At 47.8% G+C, this 18,580-nt stretch overlaps 1 protein-coding gene across 8 annotated transcripts in view; it reads right to left on the bottom strand.

Moving 5' to 3' along the window:
• The window catches only part of WT1 (WT1 transcription factor), a 33,418-nt gene that overhangs the window by 12,466 nt on the left and 2,372 nt on the right, over nucleotides 1-18,580 (bottom strand). For 6 of the 8 annotated variants that reach the window (XM_062494405.1, XM_062494406.1, XM_062494403.1 and 3 more), the window contains exons 2-5: nucleotides 16,278-16,400; nucleotides 15,965-16,067; nucleotides 10,119-10,196; nucleotides 1,132-1,234 (exon numbers count right to left, since the gene is read on the bottom strand). In XM_062494405.1, the coding sequence (XP_062350389.1) occupies nucleotides 1,132-1,234; nucleotides 10,119-10,196; nucleotides 15,965-16,067; nucleotides 16,278-16,400 (407 nt within the window). Of the gene's footprint in view, nucleotides 1-1,131; nucleotides 1,235-10,118; nucleotides 10,197-15,964; nucleotides 16,068-16,277; nucleotides 17,347-18,580 lie in introns of those variants that run through there. The other 2 variants (XM_062494407.1, XM_062494410.1) reach the window with 2 other exon arrangements.

The following is an 18,580-nucleotide window of genomic DNA, read 5'->3' as shown; positions in this document are numbered from 1 at the left end:
GCAGAACCCTCGTTGCCACAGCAAACAGTTTTAAGTTTAAGAGTTTATAACAGGGTGAGATGTAAGGACATGACCCAGAGGAGTATCGTCCTTAATATTCTAAATACTTTCTTTTAAATATTTATTAAAATATTTATTATTTTAAATAATACAATATTCATTAAAATAAATATTTTAAATATGAAGTTGAAGAACAAGGATATGGCTGTCTTGGATTAACACGAACTGATTAACAAGAAAACAAAAAAACTGTCTAGGTGGAGCTGGTGAATAGTTCAGCCTTAATGCATTTTGGCCACTGTCACAATGTTCCATCAAAAGTGATCTCCTCCTTCTGGGATAATTAACTTCCTTAAACAATGTCAACCATTTACTTTTATTCACTCAACAAAAGCTGGGTCAGGAGCCTCTTTCTGAGAGCTTGCCACTGAATAATGACTTGCTAAACTACACAGAAAAGGAAAGGAGAAAAGATGCTATCTAAAACCATTGATGTATGTTGACAACACAGAAGAACACAGAAGAGACAGATACTCTGTAATGACTTTGCCATCAGTTTTAGCAAGGTATATCTTTTACAGGGGTATTTAATAATGATATGACTGTCTCAGAAAGGGAGGAAATGAACTCCCAGGAATGGTAAGTTCCTCCCAGATATTCACTAATTACCTAGTTATTAGGAAACAATCACATATTTCGTTTTAAGGAAATACATTTGAATTAGTAAAGTTTCAGAAACACCTAAAATCAAAATGTCATCTAGCACTTTCATATATGTAGTTATTAAATATAGCCCATCATAACCACAGAGGCTTCACGTGGCCAAGAGGGATTGGAGCTAGGAAACTGGATCATGTATTTTGGACCATTCTGAGAAGCTGGTAAGGAATATTGCCTTGCAGACATGCTTCAGAAGAAGAGATGATCAATTTTAAATGACTGTGTCAGAAAGAAATCTTATGTTAGAGTTCAGTGGCTTCAGTGAAGTCAGGACATGTACATAAAGCATTTCTTGACAACATGGGGAAGCTGCAAAACAAGGGTGGGTTTACAAATACCAGTGAAGGAATGAACAGCACTATAAACAGGCAGAGTTTTACTTCCCTGTGAAGAATGCCCCACCGTACTCACTTGTATGCCTCTGAAGACTCCATGAGTGTGTATTCTGTACTGGGCCCCACAGCTGTACAACATGGGAGCACTGTGGTTCTCATTTTCATATCCTGCTGTATGTCTGTAAGTAAAGAGTGGAATAATGAAAAAATTAACTATTTTTCAGTGCTCAGCTCCATGTGAGGGGTTTCTTTTCTTAAGCCAGTGGTGACGTATGCAGAGTTCACTATTACTGCCATGATATCCAAGTTCAAGAGAAATTCACCAAAGGAAACCTGCTCTGCCTTCATTCACATGGATCTGCTCCCACTGGCACAATGCACTGACTCCATACATACATCTATTAATATCCATTAGGGCATCCAGGGGAAAAGACAAAAGAAAGAAAGAAAGAAAGAAAGAAAGAAAGAAAGAAAGAAAGAAAGAAAGAAAGAAAGAAAGAAAGAAAGAAAGAAAAGAAAAGAAAGAAAGAAAGAAAGAAAGAAAGAAAGAAAGAAAGAAAGAAAGAAAGAAAGAAAGAAAGAAAGAAAGAAAGAAAGAAAGAAAGAAAGGAAAAGAAAGAAAGAAAGAAAGGAAAAGAAAGAAAGAAAGAAAGAAAGAAAGAAAGAAAGAAAGAAAGAAAGAAAGAAAGAAAGAAAGAAAGAAAGAAATTGTCATGATTTGAACTCTAATGTATTTCCACAAAGATTTTAGGTAAGAGGAAAAAATTCACATAGCAGCACAACGGTGTCATGTACACATGTTCACATTATTTATCAGTCAAACGTGGGGCTGGCTATTGCTAATATCTCTTGGAATGAGCAAAATGCCTCAAGTTTCACATTAAGTGCAGTGGATTTTTGTCAGCACCTCATGACTCAGATATTACCCGATACTACCAAGCAAGTGATGACATTTATAAGAATAGCAGTCATGTACTCATAAACAGAGATTACAAATCAGTGTCTAAATTATTTATCCCATGTATCAGCTTGCATGATGCACTATAAAGTAACCCTTTATAAAAATAAAATTTTAAAAAAACCCAGCCTATCCCTACTAGGTATAAATTTTCACAATAATTTTAAGAATTTGTAAATTTTGGTGTGTTTGGGGGTTGCCATACATTTTGTTTAATTATGTTCTTCAAAATCCTATATTCTCCTGCCCTGAATGTTGGAACATCTCCTGTTTGCAGTCTTCCTAATGTCACAATCACGTAAATGCATTTTAATTTTTGAACGAGTATGTTACATTATCACTTGTAGAAGTACACACTGGAAATGGTAAGTGCACATGTTTTACACAACACCAGAAATTAGAAAGCCCAGAACAAAACCCCAGGGCACACAGCTAGAGACAAAGATGGATATGTAGGATGTTATCCCAGCCTTTGCCAAATGCTTGCAATAGCAATTTGAAGGGGTCCCTGAGGTCCAGACTCTCATTTCACTGGTCCTTCCTTTCCCTTCACTCAAAGTTCATGTGCAGAGTAGAATTACAAGGAAGTTTTAAACCTCTTAAGTGATTTGCAGAACAGTCAGTGGAGCTGGAATGTGGGACATGTCCAAAGGGTTAGTGAGCCCGGTTGCAGAGGAGGGGAGCATGTCTGGGAGCAGCTCTCCCTGCAGAGGGTGGGCTGCACTCCTCACCACTCCACTGGCAGGCTGCTACCTGGCACAGGTGTTCTCTGAGGTCAGTTCTTCCACTGCTCTGCAGTGCTAGTTTCAAATCCTGCCTCCGCCTGCCTGTTCAAACCAAAGGCTACATCTTCTGGGAAGGTATGGTCTGCTTATTTCCGTTTTAAGGAAATTCAGTTTTAAGGTGATAATAATGAAGTAAGTTATGGAGGGGTGGCAAGAAAGGATCTCTGTTCTGTGGTAATGTCTGTAATAATAGATAAAGAAGATCCCATTGGCTGATTTTAATGGATTAATCTGTGGTGTAGGTGTGCACCACATCCAAATAAATAGGGTCACCTCTCTGCCCAGAGCCCACAGGTGTCCTTTTGCAGCCTAATTCAAGTAACAAATTTGCTATCACCATTTGAACAACACAGATTCCCCACCAGCATCAAATTTTCCTCTCTGTTTAAGGGCAGCAAGTCTGTACATTAAAAATAAAAATAAAAAAAATTTTTAAAAAATTTAAAAATTAAGAGAGGGGTCTTGAAATCCCCCAACCCAAGGTGATAACCATTAGATCACAAACTACACAGTGCAGCTTGAAACAGGAATGGAATGAGAACCACCATTGGTAAGGAGGTAGTTCTGCAGAAGAAGCTGTTGCTGACCTGTAGCACAGCAGTAAATCAAGGGTAAATGTGAACTTCAGCACTGGTCACCCTGAGTGTAACCTCCCCTTCACGCCTGTCCTAACAACCTTAAACTCTACAATAAACAACAGGCACAAAGGCAGATAAGAATTCCCAGGACAGAAACTTTGTAAGGAGAAGCAGGAATATGTAGTAAAATCTTATACCATAAAACACAGCCTGACTTTCCCTCCAAATTCTCATGGTTTTCATCTTCCAGTGATAACCTTTTTTGTAAAGACCAGTCAGTTCTGAAATAATTCCTCCCAGGAACGAGAGGCAGAAGACCCTGTCTGTGCCCTAAGGAATGGCTCCATGAGTAAGATGTATCCTCCAGATTATCTCCATCTCAGTTTTTATTGCACAGTTGGGAAGCCTTCCTCAACAGCCAGATTTTACATATTTCCTCCACTTATTTCTAGTTATACTCCACTAAAACTGCACATACAACTGCAAAGCCATGAAGATTAAAACCTGTTTTCTGAGCCACTTGACCCATAATATACTAAGTCCTTAACCAGCTCCCTAGGAGAGATGCTTTAATAACTAGGAGCCCTATTTCCCATTTTACACTGGGCTCATTTCCATCAGCATTGGCTGGTACTCAGCATGGCCATATGGCTGCTGACAGCAAAATGGATCATGAGAGATTTCTTGGTTAAAACACTATTTATTCATTATGGAGCTCTGTGGAATAATCTGACCTTTGGGAAGGATAGAAATTTACAGGTAGATATCCTTAACAGTCAGTGGGAAACTGGAACACTGAGGGAGGAGCTTTCACAAACTGTCCCTACACCACTGCTCTCTTGAAGTTCAGCCTTCCCTCTGCATCCTTAGTGACCTCATGGGGAAATCCAGTTCTTTCACTTCCAGCCTCTTTACTCCATGATTTACCCATGATTTATCCACAAAGTGTAGATCATAGTTGGCACAGTTGGCTTGTTTCATATGGCTGCAGTTTATATACTATAATAAAAGCAGGGATAGAATAACAGATACAAATCTAAATCCATTATTAAACTCAAACACCTGCTTTATTGAAGGCAAGAGACAAGGAGCAGATGCAATATGTGAGGAATACAAGTAATTGGTGAATTTATACCTGCAGTACATTAACTAAATGGAAATTTCCAGAGGGTAGGACACTCCTTAACTTTCACCTTTTCTAGTCAGGAGCTCTGTGTTCAAGTAGGCAAAGAGACAATGCCTTATAAGCTCAGCTGAATTAACCAAAGAAGAAAAAAATCCAGAAAAAAAATCCCCAGTAAGGCCCAGAGTCACACTTAGGAGAGACATTGGACTGTTCCCTCCACACGTCCTAGAAGGACTCAAAACTAAGCAAGACCAGTTGCAGCCAAGTTGCCCTGCCAGGACCCAGCACAGTTTTTTGTTTGAGCAGGGACTGAAGGATTTGGCCTCACAGTCATGGTACGCCACTGTTTGTAAATATGTAACTAACTTCAATCAGAGCTGCTCAAAGGCAGAAATTGTCTATGGATAGTTCGAGTTTGGGTTAGTTGGTAAAAAAAGAACTCAGTGTATTTTGTTCTCTGGATCTAGACAGCCAGACCTGGAAACACAGCCATAAAATGTAATTCTTGATAACTGGGAAACAAAGGCTGATACTTACAAAGAAAGAGCTCTGTGCTGTAGAGTATTTAGAAGCACTTGCATTTACCATTAGCCCAGCAAATCCTTAACACTCGCAGAGTAGCTCTTTTAAAATGATTAATCTCAGAGTTGTACAGATTGTACAGAGATTAATAAAAATGAAAGGTTTACAGATGAGAATGTGTGATGAAAAACAGAGCAGCTTTAGAGAGTTGTATCAATCTAAGTGGTTATAAAAAAAAAAACTCATAAAAGATGACATTCTAATCTGAATATTTAAAAAAATAATCAAGCTGCAATTTCTCTCTCACACCATTTTTACTTTGTAAAACTGAAATTGCCTGTCTAATGTATAAAGCAGCTACAACTTAATCTGAAGACTTAAGCTTCTTATTATTATTTCATAAACCGAAAAAGGGAAGCTTTAGGGCACACTGAGAAGAGCTAGACAATTTCAGATGAAACATGAATACACATTGATTCATGAGATTCAGACTTGGAAGAATAAAAAAAGCCAGAAAGCAAGATTACATAAAACAGGCACCACATTAAGCTTCAATTTAATTGTGTTTCACTGCAGGAACAGGAATTTTAGGGTTTAGAAACAGAGCCAAAAATGAGGCAAAGTGAGGGTGTGGGCTAGTCCCGTTGATAACAGAACATAAAGGAAGAGAAGTAGAGTTAATTCCCTCTGCTAAAATATTTACCATCCTAGCACCCTGGGAAAAATATGTATGGAGACAGAAAAAGATCCTGATTAGCTATATAGAAGATCCTGTTTCTGCCTGGTTTTTGTCTAATACTATTACAGAGGGTGGAGTATGAAGCTGCATTTTTATCTGCCCTTTCCAAGGCAAAGGAATATTTTAAAATGTGATTTCACGGATTTGAGCCCTTCTGCCATCCTCAATGGGACAATCAGCTGGCTAATGAAAGGAAGGCTCTAAATTTTCAGGGGACCTTTGTGTTTCTGACTTCAGTAGTCTTTCTTTGGTTTGGGGGTTTTTTTACCATCAACTTGAGTGGAATCAGGATTTCACCAAACCCTTCCCTTCAGAACAAGACCATCAGCTATGGGTGAGAAAGGATAAATTCCATATTGGAGGCTGGAGGTTATTGCCCATTACCAGCTCATCTCGACTGCAGAACTGTACCCAAGTTTTGCACCTCCTCATTTTACTAACAGTACCACCAAAGCTAAACAGAAAAACCTTTACAAACCATTCCTAAATAAGAAAGGTTTTCACTGCCTTGTTTTAGGTACAGTTTTAATAGTGCTCTACAGAGATCATATGCAATATTCCTTACAGTAAGCCTGAGAAAACAGCAATAAATACCAATTTCCATGGAACATGCTGAGTGTTTAACATCCAAGCAAAACCAAAAGGGGAAAACCAAAATGTTGTCTGGTTCTATGCCTGATTTTCAGATGACTGTTAGAAATATGGATCAAAGCCTCTTACTCGAGCAGCTGAAGGGAAAATTACACTGAGTCTTGCTGCTGGGAATGTAACTACACTTCTTGTCTACCATGCTGCATCACTTCCTGCTTGGTATCAGTTATTTCCATGTCACTTTTACACTTAACTCATCAGAATATAAAGGAGGGTTTTATACCCCTGAGATCTTCCTCTAGAACTGCTATGGAAGGAAGCAACATTTTTCATATTGGACAAATGAAGAAGCTACACAAAAATATGAAGGACAGAAACTGATGGCAATGGTGTCCACTAATGCGGAGCATGAATTTTGAGATGTCTGGGACCCACTGACTTTTCTGCAACAGAATAAATCTGATCCCAGCAGCTCCAAACAAAATACCACAAATGAGGAACAATCATCAGCAAACAGTCTGAGGAGATAAAATCCAGTCCCACAGTGAGATTCACTGCCTTAACAATGAAGGTTTCCTTTCAGATTCTAGAAGTTGCCAGTTTGTGAGACAGCTCACGGACAAGCCAGCCCTGCCTCTGGTCCACCCAAAGTTCAGAAGGTGACAGAGGGATGCCTGGACAAACAAGCCACACAATTAACACACACGAGCTCTCAAAGCACTCCTCTTCCCTCACATGACTTGTAAGAACAACTTGAGCTCAATCAGAGCTCTGTCAGTTTGCAGTTCTGAACCCAAGCAAAAATCTAAAGTGTAGATTCAGTCACTCGGGCTGTGTGGTAGCAGTAGTGGGTTGTCTTCTCAAGGGACAGCTCTTGACAGAGGGAAGGTCATCTTGGACCATCAGACATCCTTTTGGTTTACCAGCGAGTAGAAACCTCTAGAATTCATGGCTGCAGCCTTTTCTATCTGGTTTCTATCTATCTTTTTTCCTATCTGCTTCCCTGTTAACACCTCTCTCCCCTTCCCTTACCAGTCTGTCACGGTGCTGTACTCTGGAAGAAGACAGCATCTCAGTTCGTTTCAGAGGTCTCTCCTCACCATTTAGCAATGATGGTCAGGATCTCTGTTCCATACATTTTCCTGCCCACCTCTGCCTTTCTCTCAGGCCATGCCTTCCACAGATTCCTAATGCCTGCCTACACCCACTGAAAGCACTCAGACCAAACTCCACTGATACGTAGAAAACTCTTGCTCTCAGTTCCAATATCCAGTATTAAAATATCCATGGAGGGAAAAGCATTCAAGAAAAAGTTTCCCATGGCCTTAAAGCCACAAGCTGAAGCAGGCTCTGAGCAGATGAAATCATTCAAAAGTTCAGATGCCAGGCTCTTGCTGCTGCTGACATACAAGTTCATAAGCTTGCAGCTCAATGGGAATGATTTTCACAATGACTGGAAAAGGACACACCTTTGGCCACCTGACCAAAGTATTCTTTGCCCAATTTCAAACTTTTAATCTTGGTTGAGGAGATTCTGGAGCTGATCACTCAAATATTGGCAAGACTGTAAAGAGCTAGAACCAGAATGCTCTCAGATAAACTGCTAGGTACCTTCAGCACAGAAACTATCTGTACCTAAATTGCACTGTGAAAGTTTCATTTCAGTGCGATAAACTCATGCTGAACATGAACCCAGAAAAGCAAGCTACTGACCTGGTCTGCTGTCAAGTATAACCAGTATGACCCATGAGTTTTATATAACCATGGAGTTCTCTAACTATTTGCAGAACTTACTGGCAACATTTTCTTCCTTCTTATAATGTGCAAAAGTCTCACTGAAGCCAGGAAGAAGTGCTGGGGAAAACTGAAAGCAAGGAGCTGAACAGAGACTGTCATCGTTGGACAGAATCTAGAAGCTCCATATTTCAACAGGAAGATTGACTCCAAAATTCTTAAATTGCAACTACGAGATTGAGAAAAGCATCTGAAACACTAAACGCCTGGGAAACACTTATGAACAGTTCATATATTTTAAAGATGTAAATCTTGGGAAGAATACCTTATGTTCATGGCAACTGAGATTGGAGGTACTGTGCATTGTAACTCTCAGCCAGAAAAGACAGATAACTATTTTGGCTCATATTACCAGTGATGAGGCTATGTCTAGCACTGATTTTCCACAGATTCTACAATCTTGGCCTATACCAAAACTTTCAGCTTTGTTTTACCATAGATCATTCATCTTGATTCTTTCCCCCTTTCCATGCATCCTAGGTCACATACTTTACACTGCTAACAGTCTGACTCCTGGACAAGTAAGAAGCCATTTATTTTGTTCAGTACTCCTTTAATATTCCTATTGTGACTTTTTTTTTTCACTGAGTTCCCCAAAGAATAACCTCTTCCTTGCTTTAATAACTTGGACCTCAGTCAAGGTTGATGTGTTTCTCCATTTTGCAGGATATTTTCTTCAGAAGAGACAAAACAGTGTCTAATATTGCAATGACTGATCTTTAAAGGGTACAGTTTCAAGAGGAAATAAAAAATACTTACAAAAGAAAAGTAGGAAATAGCCTTTAAAAAGAGGGGATTGGCAGCAAAGGCAGTGAACTGTACACAGCTGTAGGATTTTTGGGATCTTCTTTAACCAGAAGAAAGCTCCTTGACAGATTTCTTCAGGCTCAATTCCCTTTTCCACTTCAATACAGATAGTTTACTGCACCAGTCCCTCTAACCTTCAAACACCATTGGTTTATGAGCTTCAGGGAGACCCATAATATTTTTTTTTCCTTTGTCGCAGTACAGCAGCGTACACAAAGTCCATCTTGAAGAAGATTTTCACACCTATGGATAACTGCATGTAAGCGCAGATCTGCGCAGGCTTTTATCAGCCTCTCCTGCTGTTCCCTCGAGACCGCACATGCTTGGACACTGAGAACATCTCAGAGTTGGCAATACCTGCCTTCGGTGGGGGAGTTTTCAGAGCCGATTATCTCCTCAGAGCAGCGAACTATCTACTCTGAGCAGAGCAGGCGATCTGCGGCTTTTGATCCGAAGGTGGCTCCGCCGCTCACGGCAGCGGCCGCGGACGGACCCAGGTGAGGATCCCGCTCCTGCCCCCGGCCCCGGGCGCGCCGGGGGATGCCCAGCCCTTCCAAAACCGGTGGAGGCACCGAGCACGGTGGGTGCGGAGATGGAGGCAGCGCTGCCCGCCCCGCAGCGGCCGCCACCCCGGCGGGGCCCCGCGGCGCCTCGGAGCCTTCCTGCCCTCCCGGCCGCAGGAAGCCCCGCGGGGGAGGCGGGCCGGAGCCTCTTCCCGGCAGGTGGGAGGGCGACAATGGCCGGGAGGAAGGAAGCCGGGAGGCGGCCGGGCCGGGACACAGGACGCAGGGCCTGGCGAAGGCAGGGAAAGGGAAGAGGGATGGTAGGAAGAGGCGACAGCTCAAGGAGGAGAGAGCGAAGCGGCCACGGTTGCTCCTCCGGGTGGGGCCCGGGCACCGGGAGTGGTCCCAGCCCTGCCCGGCCCGGCCCTGCCCGCTGCCACCGGAGCTCCCGGCGCAGCGCTCCCAGCCAGCATCCCGACCCTCCGCCCGGGCTGGGGCAAGGATCATCAAAACCACGGCAAACTACAGCCGCCCTCAGGACCGGACAGTATTTTTTTTTCGTGCAAGAGACCGTACTCAAATGATATAATCCAAGATAAAGTTAGCTCAGCAATGCAGCTTCACTAGGGCAACAGGTTAGAAGAGAACAAAGCTCCTTACCCTTTCAGCGTGGATCCCAAGTTCATTTGATTCCATGTCATGCATTCAAGCTGTGAGGTCATCTGGTATAAATTGTCGCTGTTGCGAAAGGACGTAGAATTAGAACTAAAATTGCAACTATCAAATAAAAACCAAAACATCAGCACTTTGTTTGTTATTTGTTTTAAATATATACCAGTAGAAAGTGAATTTATTTTATATAAACCCTTTTATCGATTCATTGTATTTTTTTTTAAATAAAAGGAAATAAAAGAAAAGGAAATCTGTCGCTCGAAAAGACGCTTTGAATCTGTAAGCCTGACGACTTGTAAAGAGCTGGAAATAGAAACATAAAACTTTTACGTTCCCGAAAAATAATATCCGATATTGACGCATTGAAATAAATGAAACGACTATAAGCAGCCTGGAGGGGTAACGCGAATGATTATTTGTTTTAAAAAGTCAAATCTGTTAACTGTTTTAACCAGGAGTGTGAGGGACCACGTGGGTAATGGAGTGAAACAGCTATCGTGACCCGTGATGGATGTTGCTACATAGAGGGGCTTGACAAGCAGGAGAAAAATGGAGTGGCTGAGCGATAAACGAAGCTCAGCGCTGGAGCAGGCTCTTTCCCCGCCGGTACACACGGCGGGCAGCCGGGGGAAAGAGGCAGCCGCGGCTTCCCCGGCTCCGCTCTGCGCTCCGAGCGGCAAACGCGGGAGCGCGGCCGCTGTGCGGGCGGAGGGCGCGGAGCCCCGCGGAGCCCCGGGAGCGCTCTCCCGGCAGGACCGGTCCCCAGGGGCCGCGGAGGTGTCGCGGCCAGGACAGGCTCCCCCGGGCCGGGCTCTCCCCGCAGCGCAGCTCCCGCAGCCCCGGCCCCTCGGGCGGGCGCTGTGACGGATGCCGGGGAACAGTAAACGCAAGTCTCCCCGCTGATTAATTACACCTAAATTCGCTGGATTTACGCAGTGAATTTATATAATTTTGTTATTGGGAGACGGTTTTTTTTTCTTCTTCTTCTTCTTTCGTGGCAGGTAGAAGCGACCTAAAAAAAAAAGCCAGAATCCAGTGGGAAGCTTTTGCATATAAAAACAAATTAAGTGACTTCAATCTCGAAGTATGCGTAATATCATTTGTCAGTATCACTGGACACTATTATTCATTAGTGTGTCTGAAGTGCTATTATGCTACTACAATGTCCTGCATATCAGCTCAGGAATTGTTAAACTCTCCTGCAGTTTCCCCATTTGCAATAGCAGTCCGTGCTGGTCTGTGCCAACTACGTTTTGCAATTCCACGAATTCTTCCTGTAATGCTGCTGTAATTAATTCCTTCAGGACCCTGATTTTTATTAGAAGTGCCCGCCCGATGCATTTACAGCAGGAGATTTCCCTTTAACTTTCTTTCGCTTGACAGTTCATTTATAAGAGCCTCCCCCACAATATCCACTTTTCCCCCCTCCTTTGCTTTTTCATAAAGCAATACACTTATTCATCTTGTCACAGCTCGCAGCCACTGTATTCCGTGCCGCCCTCGGGTGACAGTGCCCGAGGCCAGGCGCCCCGGGAGCAGCGCGGTGCCCGCCCGGCCGAATGCGCTCCCCGCGCTCCGGCCGCGCCCCGCTCCCGGCTCTGCAGCGCCGGCCGCGGCTTCTCAGCAGAGCCCCAGCTGGCTTCAGCCTCCGAAGGGAGACCCGAGAGGTTTTCGGGCAGGCTGGGCGTCGTGGAAAGCGATGGGAGACGGGTGGGAGCAGAACTCAGCTACTTCCACTAAACCCCGCTCTGCCCCGTTTGGCGTCACCTGAGCCCCAGGAGAGACCCTCAGCCCTCGCCCCTCGCCTTGTCCTCCTGCTGCGGAAGCCTGGAGCCAGGGGATGGGTGCAGGGAATGGGTGGAGAGAGCCCCCGCGGTTCGGCCTCTCGGCACCGGGATGCCCGAGGAGCGGCACCCGCGCCCCCTCCCACGGGCTGCAGGTGGGGTCTGTGCCATCTCTGCGGCCGGCAGCGGACAAGGGGAGAAATTTATTTTCTCTGCTGAGCCACGAAACTGCGAGGCTCTCATCTAGAAAAAGCCGGGATTGTCGGAGCTCCGGCTAACTGGGCTCTGGGAGGGAGGCAGGTGGGCACCGCAGGGCTTCGCTCCCCTCAAGCCCGGAGATAAGAGCTGCCCGGGGCCACCGGGCAGTGGCTCGGATTAAACACCTCACATGTGACAGGTGACAGAGAGCAGGACGTCCCTAACGCCATTTAGGCCTCGCCATGGTTTATTATTGACCGGTACCGTGAGATGATCTCATGGAACCAAGAGCTCCGCTCAAAATCTCGGGTTTGGATGGGGTTTGAATGAGGAGGAGGAAAGCGGGGTCTCCAGGGATATGCCTGCGCTGATTCCAATCTGAATCCTTGGCCCTTCGAGCGGCCACAAAGAAGACACTAAAAATAACTTATTTTCATTACAAAGATGCTTTTAAAGAGAAACGAGAGGAAGGGGGGGAAACATTTCTACAACGGGGATTAATGTAGGTTGGAGTGGAATAAAAGGAAGTCAACGCCGAGCAAAAATGGAACTTAAAAGGAAACCAGTAGTAGATCATATAGAGTTTGTTTTGGCCTGCACTGCAGTATTACCGAGTTCTTGACCTCTGCACAGAAAGAGCTATAATCTGAACCGAGACTCCTCCACTTTTAAAGTCTTTGCAAGTGTGACTCACAGTAAATTTTCAACATCGAGCATGTTTACTACATTAAACAGCGCGAGGTAGAAAAGTTTACATCACCATTTTTAATGGACTCACAAACGCAGGCTTTGCGATTTGCGAGGGTTTCTCATCCGTGTCCAGCTACCAACCACAGGCACGGGGCTCCTGGCAGCGCAACGGGCCGGGCCGTAAACACAGAGCAAGTGGTGGCCGGGGCAAGAGATTTAGGAGATAGTTTTGCTTCCAGCCTAAGAATTACGATCTTTCAACTATTTCTTTCTTCCCGACCTTGCCGCTGTACGGGAGGGAAGGCGAGGCTCTTGAGCCCCGAGTGCCTCCGCGCTGCAGACGGGTCGGACCCTCCTGCCCACGCCCACTCGGACCCGGCCCGGCTCTCCGTGGGTCGGGCTGGGGCCGCGCTCAGAGGCCAGCGGGGGAGCCGGGAGGGTCCCTCGCACCCAGCTGGGGAGATGGCGATGAGGTGGAAGCGAGAGCATGAGGTGGAGGTGACTCCCTCGGCATCCTCCCCCTCTGCTCTCTCCTCCCGCACCCTTCGGGTCCTGCTGGACGCGGAGGATCCGGGACGGGGGTGACGGAGGGATGGCCGTCCCTGCCAGGCGCTGCAAGGCGGAGCGGACCCGCAGCCTCGGCTGGGGTGAGTGGGCGAGGGACCACAAACCAGCGCAGAGAGGAGGCGGTGCAGCGAAACACCGGCCGGACACAGAGGCAGCACCACCGACCTCGTCTCCTCCGCCACATCCCCCGTCTCCGCTGCTAAAGGCGAACGGGAGCGCTTGCTGTCCCCAGGCAGTGCCAGGAACGACAAACCCCCCGTTCTGGGGCTGAGCACCATCCCCTCGAGCGCTCATTCTCTGAGCGCTCCGCGCAAAGAGCGCAGGGGTCTGGGCATGGTCGACAGCCCAGGCGCTCGGGCGCGGCGACCGAGCAATCACTTGACGGAATTGTCGAACTTGACCTGAGCTGTGAAAAGCAGAAGAAATCTTCAAGAAGGGGGTGTGGAATAAATACGGTCTTAAGGGAATAAAAAAAAAAAAAAAAGGGAAAAAAATCAAGATAAATATGAATGAGGACGGTGCGGTCGTTTTCAGGGCGTTGGCGATGTGGCAAGTGAGTCCCTCCCGTTTCTGCGCCGCAACGACTCATCCACTTTCCTGACCACATTTTCCAGGCGTTTTTGAACGTGTTCAGTAGGAGAGGACAAGGAGAGGCCGCCCCGAGCTCGGCCACCTGTGCGGGCCTCGCTGCGGGAGCAGGCTTCGTACAGCTGGGGCTGCCCTCGGCGTGGAACGAGCACTGCCTCGCTTACACCCCCACGCACCAGTATTGGCTCCTGAGAGGTTTAAAGGCTTAAATCCTTATCTCACCGGAGTAAGCCGTAAACCTCCCAGGGAGCAGGGCAGGATCAAGGCTGAGGTCGGGAGGAAATGGACCCCGTGGCGCAGCGCTGCCCACTCCCGCCGGGTGCGGGACCCCAAGAGCTGGGCGGGAGGTGGCCGCGTTAGGGAGGCGACCTCTGTGCTCAGCCCTGCCTCGGTGGAGGCACAGGGAAGAGAGAGCTCTCGACGCTATCAGCATTCTCCTATCGGAATCACACCTCCAGGTGCTGCCGCTTCCAGGAGCGGGGCGAGGGCGAGCCCCGGGGTCCGGGGGGGACTGGGGAAGGCGGCGGCTGCCCGCGGCCGCTCGGAGCTGCCCTCCCCAAGCCTCCTCCAAACCATATTTATAGATTTCCCTGCGCGGGGAGCAATCTCTGTCGCTTCAGCGCAGGAGTTCGCCCCGCCAATTATTCTGCAAGCTAATCTCTCTGGATAGCCTTCTTTCCTTCCTTCATTACCTCATTCCCTCCTTCCCTTGACGTCAACTCACGTTCATTAGCGAAGTGACTTCTGGAAGTGACAGAATTTTGTTGTCTCACGTCCAGTGTCGATTAATCTGAGGTGATATAAGCGGCCTACAAGAGGAGCCACTCGCGGCTTCCTTCGCAGAGCCACATTGTTTTGTGTGCGAGAGTTACTTAGCAACTCCAAGATACGGGACTGGCTCCAAGTTCACAAAAAGTTGAGGAATAAATTTTGGGAGAACTTCTTTTACTCACTAAACACGTTGTAAAACTCCAACGCCCAGCCCCCATGTCTGACCGAAAAAATAAACCAAGAAACAATCCGGGAAGCCGCGCTTGCCACGGGCCCGTCTGCTGGCAAAGAGATTGCGTTGCTTGCGGCAAAGCTCCAGACGCACCTTTCTCCCAGCAAGGAAATCCGATAGGTTTATTGCCCCGATTTCAATAAATAACCTCCCTGCAGGCCAGCTCCCATCACTCCTGGGAGCCATCGGAACAGCTCTTGGCCTGCAAAACGAAGCCCTTGGATGGAGCCGAGTTTTCATCGCCTGTACCACGCTCTGCCCATGGCTGCTGCTCACCAACCAGCACTTCCACACCTTCCCGGCCTCGGGGAAGAGCTTCGGGGATTCCTAAAGCCAGGAGCGGAGAGGAGGAGCGGGGCCCCGCAGCCCGAGGCTCAGCCGGGCTGCCCCAAGCGCTCCCCCTCTGCGGCTAAGGGCAAACCCCAAATTCATTGCACCGGAGGGCTACGGGACAGGCCCAAGGAGTGCGGGCAGCCCGGCTCCCGTTTCCCAGAGGTGGCCGGCACCTGCTGCCGTGCCCGGCTCTCCCGACACGAGCTCGCCGTGCCCGGCTCCACCGGGATGCTCTGCCGGGGCCGAGCGGAGCCGCCGTCCCCAGCAACCCCGGCTCGGGAGGGCGAGCCGGTCCGGGAAACCTCCGAGACACAGAGGGACCCGCGACGGAGGGCGCGGCACCTTTTTTTCGTTTTGTGGGGGTTTGGGGATTTTTTTTTTTTGGTTGTTGTTGTTTTCTTTGTTTTTGCTGGCTTTTTGCTTGTTTGTTTGTTGGGGAGTTGGGGTGGTTTTGCCTTAGTATGGTTTGTTTTTCGCGTGTTAATCTTCTTTTTTTTCGGGGGTTTTGTCGGGGTTTGTTTTTTGTTTGTTTGTTTTTGAGAAGGGAAAAATAAATCTGTTTCCTTGCATAAAGGAGAAGCTGTTTGAACGGTATGCGGGGGAGAGAGCACCAACCCAGCACCAACCCGCGCACAAGCAGGGCGGGCAAAGCTCTCTGCCGGCCGAGGTACCTGTTGTAGGGCGTCCGGAGGAGCAGCGCCTGGCTGCCTGTGCAGCTGTCGGTCGGCGTGTGACAACCGTACACCGGGGGAGGCACCGAGTACTGCTGGTCCCCTGCGGAGAGAGCAGCACAGAGTTAACCCACGGGGCGAGCGGCCACCCCTCCGCTTGCCCTGCGACGAGCAGGGGTCTCCAGGGCCCCGTCCTCCAGCTTTGGGCAGCTCCAGCTCTGAGCCAGATTTGCGGGGGCTCAGCGAGGCTCCCTGCGGTTTGCCACCGCCCGACAGAGCCCTCGGTGCGGGCCCCCGCGGAGGCAGGAATTACCTAGGGAGGGCTGCTGGCTGATGGGGTCCTCGTGTTTGAAGGAGTGGTTGGTGAACTGAGCGGCGGGGTGGGACGGCGTGTGGCCGTAGCTGGGGGTCCCGTCAAAGGCCACGGCGCTGTAACCTGGCGGAGAGAGCACAGCGGGGTTAGAGCAGGAGCTCCGCCGGGTCCCTGCGAGCGGCGAGGGGCTCATGGCCGCGCACCGCGGGCTCGAAATGCTCTGCGTCTGATCCCCCCGCGGGGCTGCTGCCCACGCCGAGGACAAGGACAAGGACAGGGCCAGGCTCCCCGAGCCCCTCCGGCCCCTCCGCACTCGCACATCCCTCTCTGCGGGGAGAGCCGCGCCGAGCCCGCGCCCAGGCGCGGAAAGTCGGAAGTCTCGTTCGTGTTTAAACAGAACAGATCGGCTTCGGCAATAAAAAGGATGTTTCCATTAATTGTTGCTCATATTAAAGGAGGAAGATTCCCATCTGCCCAGTGTACTCCTCTGGCGCTTCCAGTTTAGAAGTTACCCTTTAATCTTGCGCCTTTTTTTTTGTTTTGTTTTGTTTTTGTTTTATTTTGTTAAGAGCTGTTTTCTGAAGAGTCTGCAATAAAGAGGCGGAATGTTACGTGCAAAAATAAAACTCCTACTTTCAGCGAAAATTGCTCTCCAAAATAATAAACAGCCTATTTTGTTCCCTACACTGAGCAGATTCAGATGGAAAGAGACCACCTCTGCTGACCCCGGGCCAGCACGGAATCGTAAATCAGGTGCTTGGACACCAACTTTCATTAATGACTTGGAGCTGGCTAAACAACTTCAGCTAAAAAAGTAATTACAAAGTAATATTATCTCAGAGGTTTCTCGGCTCATCAGCATTTACCCCGAGAACCAAGCTCCTCCGAGAGTCGCTCTTTAAAACAAAAAAAAAAAAAAAAAATCCCAAAAGAAACAACAAAACCAAACAAAACAAAAAGCCCCAACCAAAACAAAAACCCAACAAAACAAAACAAGAAGTCCGACGCGGGCAGGGGAAAGAAACCAAATGGACTACGAGCGCTTTCTCCCTCAAACTCCTCTCCCTGAACCCGCTTATTCCAGCACGGGCATCCCTCAAGGACCCGTCTGTGTGGGGCGTGTGGCTGGGGAGTGATTTTGTCAGTCGAGAGGGAGCACTCGGGGCTGTTTTCAGGCTCCTGTCTCAGTTCGCTTTCGGTGCCGGGTGCTCGGCCCTGGGCGGGTCGAAACTTCACCAACGATCCGTAATCACAGCTAGCTTCAGAGAGAATAAAACTGAGAGGCAGCAAAGGGATTCGAATGCTGCTTCTCCGTTTTATTCTCTCTGCTGACAGACTGGATCCAGAGACATAACAGGACTTCATTGACCTGCGCGGGAGAAACGACGGGAGCCACGGCAGGAATGAAAATACTCCAGGAGACTTTAAAACCCTCACCTTCGCGGTGATTTTAAGTCGGCCCTTAGACTGCGGGGCGGAGATGGGAGTGGGACTGGCCTGCTCCCGGCCAAATGTCCCTCACATCCCCCTGACCCTAGGAGCAGAGCTCCTCTCGCGGCGCCGCGGGCAGCGTTGACAGGCCGGTACCTCACGGGCTCCCATCCCACAGCTGTTTCTCGCTCCTTATCTCCTCCCTCAGCCCTCAGGGTAGAGGCTCAACCTTCAACTCCCTTTTCCCCGTTTCCCTCTGTCTCTTTTTTAAGTTTCAGAAAACACTGACACGTTCTACGTTACTTTTGGCCCGCCACAGAGTTTCGGTGACCTTCAAAACTCAGCTCGGAGCAGGACGAGGTTTTGGCCGCATTTTCCGGTGTTGCCTGACCCAAAGCTTCAGGAATGTGATAAGAAAGTTGAGTTCTGAACCGAGCTGCCGATAGTGAGGTCTCTTTAATTAGGGCGTTATCAGAACTAGGCCTGATTAAAATGTGCTGAAAATAATTGAAAGCTGTACATCTGCTGGGGAACGGGGCCCGCTGGAGGCATCCAGTTGTTGGAGGAGCCCAGCTGGATGAAAGAAGCAGGCAAACGAGAAGAGGAAAATTGGACAGAGGTTTCAAAGCCTTAGTTTCCTACCCCCCACCCCATCCCAGATTTGGCAGAAATGTCATCACAGAGCCAAGGTAGCGTCTTTCCCACGGTCGGAGGAACCGAAAAATAAATAAATAAATAAATAAAGCAGGAGCTCAACCTTGAGGAGAGCCAAAGCAAGAACATTTTATCCATTAAAAAAAAAAAACAAACAAACAAAAAACCACGCGCAAAGACCCTTCGCTGAATTTCTCGTTGCCCATGGAGCTCTCTCT

The sequence above is a fragment of the Cinclus cinclus genome, chromosome 6 (genome assembly GCF_963662255.1).
Source record: "Cinclus cinclus chromosome 6, bCinCin1.1, whole genome shotgun sequence".
NCBI lineage: Eukaryota > Metazoa > Chordata > Aves > Passeriformes > Cinclidae > Cinclus > Cinclus cinclus.
The sequence above is the reverse complement of the archived record's forward strand: the minus strand, read 5'-3'. Positions and strand labels throughout refer to the sequence as shown.